The sequence below is a fragment of the Aptenodytes forsteri genome, unplaced genomic scaffold, assembly GCF_000699145.1.
Source record: "Aptenodytes forsteri isolate BGI_AS27 unplaced genomic scaffold, ASM69914v1 Scaffold241, whole genome shotgun sequence".
Lineage (NCBI taxonomy): Eukaryota > Metazoa > Chordata > Aves > Sphenisciformes > Spheniscidae > Aptenodytes > Aptenodytes forsteri.
The window spans coordinates 3,716,865-3,722,864 of record NW_008795252.1 but is presented as its reverse complement, the minus strand read 5'-3'; the positions used below and the strand labels follow the sequence as shown (position 1 = coordinate 3,722,864).

At 40.1% G+C, this 6,000-nt stretch overlaps 1 protein-coding gene across 1 annotated transcript in view; it reads right to left on the bottom strand.

Annotated features, from left to right (window-relative positions):
* Positions 1–6,000, bottom strand: part of PTPRO (protein tyrosine phosphatase, receptor type O) — a 145,310-nt gene that overhangs the window by 13,728 nt on the left and 125,582 nt on the right. The window contains 4 exon segments of the mRNA XM_009278985.2: positions 205–281; positions 791–881; positions 1,906–1,987; positions 3,419–3,454. Coding sequence (XP_009277260.2) covers positions 205–281; positions 791–881; positions 1,906–1,987; positions 3,419–3,454 — 286 coding nt within the window.

Sequence of the window (6,000 nt, the reverse complement as noted above, 5' to 3'; positions counted from 1 at the left end):
AAAAAACTCCCCCCCCCCCTTTCTTCCTTTTTTTTTTTTTTTTTTTTTTTTGGTGGCTGTTCCCTGCAGGCAAAATACTGGAAGCTGAAGGAGATGCTGAGAACATGATTGAGCTTCCAGCAGATATTGTGCTATTTGCAGGTGACACGCTCTACCTGCTGTGCAGGGGACTGTTCTTTACACTGACCAAGTCTCTTTACTCACAGGAATGTAGTTGGCATTAATGTAATCAGATCCCTCTTCTTCATTCATTGAAACTAACCGGACACGACTAAAATCATCTGTGAAAGGAAAAAAAAATAATTTGGCTCTCAAATACGGCACTCATCTCCAACTAGGCAAAATTAAAATTAATCCTATAAAAACTGAAAACGAATCTATTAAAAAATAGAGAATGCTCATATTTACTGACAGAGAACAATGTTTGCTTCAGTAAACACTACATGGATGCACCATCATTACTGTTCTGCAAAATATACCCTCCAAATGCCGTCCCTTTGGGCTCCCTTAAGTTTCATTAAAATTGTAAGAAAAATATAGTAACACTACTCAGTAGTAGAAACGACCTTGTGTTTCTCACCTCCAAACTCCTGTCTTGATAAACATCCCCAGAAAGCTACGTCTCTTTAAAGCTAAGAAAAAACATCTATTGCCTGGTTCCCTCTAAGGGCAGGTTTCAGAACAGGCTTTTATCAGTCAGAAAATCTGTCCTGATTCTCCAATTCTCTTATTAAAACTCTACTTTTCCTCTTGAGGGACTTCAGCAGGAGTCTGTATGTATTGTACTTACATGGCAGGATATTTGTGTAGCGATTTTTACAGCGATTCATGGGAAGATCAGCAGCAAAGTGGGGTATGTCAAGCCCAATCAGTTTTAGCTCCTGGGGTAAGAGAAAGAAAAATACCAAGGTCAAACTCACAAACACTCAAAAACGAATTCTTTGTCAAGTGATTACTTGTGGCAGGTACCAGGCTGAAAATGTTCATAAATCACTCTATAAACTGACAGCAGGATTACACTGACTTTCCTTATCTGATGCCTCTGAGTTTGGCTCCAAACAGTTCGAGAGCAATGACGTGGTCTCTCCTGCTGATGCTGCCAAAGCACTGCTGCCATCCAAGGCTGTTAACTGCAGACTGCTCCTCTCTACGTGCACTTAATTAGCCAAAATAGTGTCAAACCAGGGGGTTGATAAGTTATTTCTATGGTGGTGATCCACCCCACTTAAAGGGTTTTCTTCAAGCCCTCAAGTGGCTTTTGATCTTGATACTGGGGAATGCTTGGAAGATCCTTCTAGTCATTACCTTCAGTAGCTACATCTGACACATCAGAGGACTTGTCACTGGCGGGAAGGGAACATGTCAGCCACCCAGAATGGTGGTAAAACCCTGACAGTCCTCCCCACTCCTTTTCCGTGTTTAAATCTTTGGGAGCTAGCCCTAGGATAGGAGCTTTTTAGTTTTATACTACTAAACTGACTTTAAATTCTAGGTAATTAAGAGAATGTACCTGAACTGGTCTTAGAGAGACCTCCTTGCTCTTAATGAGATTTTTGATGTTACCTTCTCATTCCAATGCTTCCCCTCAAATTAAGGGCATTAAATAAATAAAACAAAGACATTAAAATCCTGAATTCAATTCAGGCTGCCAGCATGTCCTAAACTTAAAAGAATTCTGTTGGTCTGACAATTATCTTGAATCAAATGTGATGAGCCACTCAAATCAGCTTGCTAAATGCAGTCTTTAACAACACTGGAAGTGTCGAACTGGCAGAACTGGAAGTGAAGCTGACCCACCTAGCAACAGCGCACATTAAACAGCACAGGAATACACCACAAAAACCTCACAGCTGGAAAAAGCTGATCTAGGCATGGCAGGAGAGGACAGAGTCCCTGCAGATTTACCTCAAATTGCAGAGAAAATTTATAATCTGAATCTTTGGCCATATCCTTGATGTAGCCATCAAAATCATCCAACTGGACAGGGCTTTAAAAGAAAAACACACAGAAATTAAGGAAAAAAATAAACTTTTTAAAATCCTGAGGTTCAGTGCCACCAAATGGTGGGCTTATTGCTCGTTACCTGCATCCCACCATAATGGCACCAGAAAGAGAGGCTGAGAGAGGGGTGCTGATCCCCCTGGGTGAGCGGAATGTGCAGCTGCGGATGCTGATGCTAGTAAGCACCCTGGTTTTGGGGGGGGTGGAGTTGTCCTACCCAAGGGAAACCACTGGTCTGAGGTGAGGGGAATGGCCCGTGCACCCTTCCTACGATTCCCTGGTCCCTGAACTGCTTTTACAGGTGGGTATGTCCCCAAGGCACAGGTGGCAGCACAATAAGCGGTGATCCAGCACCCCATCACAGACCCACTCCCAGTACCACCCCACCAGCGTGCTTCTGGCACCGGGGCAGCTGCTGCTTCATTTAAGTTGCCTCTTGTGCCATATAAAATGTTGCTTTCAGATATGTTCACATCTGGCAGAGACACTTTTAAAACCCACCTGAGCTTTGCTCATGCAGAAAAATGTATTTCATATTTAGGTTTTGATTTTTTTAGAAAGTCCACAAAAAAAAAAAGCCTTAAAATAGCATTTTGGATGCCACTGCCGTGACTACTTCCTCTGCTGGCTTTGAGAAGTATACACATTTGTCATTAGAGGTCAAATTCTCCTCCCAGAGAGATGGTGGCTAAAAAAAGTGGCATATAACTATACAAAACCATGCAGAGCTTCAGCAGATATAAATTAGCCTTGATTTAGCGACTCCCATCATTCTACACAGTTTTTCGCCAGGTGGGGGTCTATGTGTTAGTACAGGCACAGCCTCTGAACATAACGGAGAAATAATTACGCTAACGCTCTGAATAACGAAACACAGATAAACAGCTTCCCTCATCTAATTATCATGCTCTAATTTACAAGCTACTGAAGCATGTACACAGTAATCTTTTCATTTACTTTGAGGCAATAGGCCCAAAGGAACCTGTCTTATCACCACTTAATTACTCCTGTTTACCCGTTAGCATTAATGATCTAATGTTCTAGCAACAACCGTAATGAGAGCCTCATGTCAAGAGGGAAATATCACTAGAAACAATGCATCCCAGTTTTTCACCATTTGTCATTTTTAACTAAGGATAACTTCTGTTGGAATCACTAAGTTGGATAATTGATCTTTTCTCCGATGACTAATTTTCTATCAGTAAGGAGCTGTTTTACCACAACCTATCTGTTGAGAAGAATTGCTTTTGTCCAATTGTTTGTTTTCTGCCTTCAGACATCTCTCTCAGAATGTGTTTACCAAGAAGTTTTCTGTATCTGTAACTGCGACATCACTATACCATGTACTCCATAATGCATGTTTAGTTTAAGGTGATATATTTCTTTTAGTTCTTTAAATATCAAAGAAGTTACATACTTGGTCAGCTTTCTCTTCTTTAATCCATTTTTACTCCTGTAAAAAAAAAAAAGGTTTTTTCATTCATTAAACTATTGTATAGTCTTTATTCAAAGTTAGTACTGATTTAAGAACATATGTTTTCCGGTCACCATCATACTCAGGATGAGATTGGTGATAATATTCTTGGACATTTTTAAGCTGATAGCAAAATTTCCATTGACACCAATGGGATGCGTTTTCCATTCTGTGGCTCTGAGAACGACCCTCTTGTGAAAGGGAAAGCCTGTGCCCAACACAAGCAATGGGTCCTCTACAAATCCTGACCCAACAGCGCCGTTGGCTTCAGGTGGGCTGGGGCTGAGTCCCCGGGGCCCGAGCCCGGCCGAGCCTGGCAGGGGGCTGTGCTGTTGCGGGGGACGGGGCACCATGGTGCCCTCCGGGCTGCTCCGTTCCGGCTCTAGCAGGCTGGGAAACTGTATGCCAACACTAGAGAGCAACCGGGAACGAGAAGCGTCTGTTGGGTAAAGGGAGAAGACCACCATTTGCAAATTCAAGGAAGGGTGAAGGAAAAAGGAAAGGGCCTGAACACTATTTCTCACCCATTTCATAACCTGCTTATGATGATCAATGAAGACAATGGCAAATATCCTCCTGACTTCAGCGGGACTCAAGCTTAAACCTTAGATAGTTTCAATTGACTTTTAACAGCTAGAGATAATTATGCCAGTCATGTAACACACTGTCTTCACATGATTTATAAGCGATATAATTCACTAGCGACAGTTGCGAGCAAGCTTATGAGTGCGTTAAGCAGTATAACCCATAAGATACGGACTTAAGAATCGCACTACACTAACTACCACCATGTGTTTTTTTGGAGTGGGCGTGTGTGTGTTCGTTTTGTTGTTGCCACAAAAAAGTTAAGCAATCAATCAGATTAAATGCACAAAGTGAGCACCCTGGAATAATTTGGCTAGAGGTCTGAAAACACTGATCCCCTTTGTTAAACCAGCCACAGAGCACAAATAGATTCTTCCTTACTCAGAAGGGATTTTAGTAGCGTCATTTTTTTTTTCCTGGACATTAAACAATATCTGTTCATTCATCACATTATACTGATGCTATTTTTAATTTCATGATGATATTAAAATGATTTCTAGATAACTTGGGTCACAGCTTCAATTAGTAAATTAAAGGTGAAAACTTTTAATTTCAAAACAATGAAAATATACAGAAAGAAATATTAAAGAGTGGAGTATTTTTATTTTTCTACCCTGCTAAGTTTAGAAGTGAAATAAAAAAAAAAAAATATTCATTTCCAAAATTAAGTTTTATAAAATGTTCAGGTTTTGGAGCAGCCACAACCTGTAGGAATTTTGTTATCTTGTCAAGGTACATTTCCATTTAGATGTGGAGCTTTGCCTGCAGAGTTAACAAGAGTTATAGCAATACCAGTTTTACGCTGATGTGGAGCTTTACTTCACAAAGCTTTACTTTGCAAATATCACAAACCTCTTCAGCCTACCATGTTATCTGTACAGATACTATCTATACAGATACTATCTGTATAGTATCTCTACATTCATGTGTACTATACACATAGCCTAGTAGTATTTATTCTACATCTTCAAAGATTTTTTTCCAATTAAATCTTAAAATTAATTTCTCTAAATTATTCAACACATTTCTATCCCCTGTGACTATGGTAAACCTTTTAATGTTGGGCACATTGGAATTCATTTCAAAAGAAAAAAACATCTAAATGCTGTTTATGATATGAATGCTTCTAAAAATGCTTCTCCAAGGAACACTTCAAGAGGCAAAAAACCAAATGATTGACATACATGTCTCAGCAACAATTTCTTGTGCTTTGATAGTCTCAAGAGGCCTTTGTTTCTTAGCATTGCAATTGTTTCCTGAATGTTCATAAATGTTTTAAACCAACTTGTGTGCAAAACAAAGACATTTGAAACATTAGCTGGTGTTTCATCTGTTCTTCCGTTTACCCCACAGATTAAAATACAAAGAGAGGGATTAATCTCATATCATTCAACTCCAGCTCCTTTAAACTTGGTCTTCTAGACTAGACTAGGTAGCTTGATTGAAGAGAAAACCTCCGAAGAAAGATACACATCTGGAAAGGTGAGTTAATGCGTATTAATGCATATTAAACAAAAAGAGGCAAAGGGTCAAAAGAAGATGGCAACTCTTTTTGCAGCAGTGCCACTGACAGTGGCCACCTTGGGCATCTTGGCCGTTAGAGAGTTCAGGGAGATCAGTGTGACCTCCACAATAATAAACTGCTTGCCTGATCCTCCAAAACTGTGCAGCTCCGATAGTTAGTTGAGTTTATGTGTGTCAGACAAGTCACAAGTCAATATAATATTAGCCTTGGAGAGATGTGGAAGACTTCCATCAGCTCTTCAGCTGTGTGTGTGTGGAGAATATGCTTTTATTTTCATGGGAGAAGAAATGGACTTTTCTTTAGTTACATAACCCCACTCCTTTCTGGGCCCACTGAAAATTTAGATGGGTTTTTCTACAGACCCAATGTGACCTGAGGAAAACCAGTCTCAGAAACCCCTATGCTGAAGATGTCA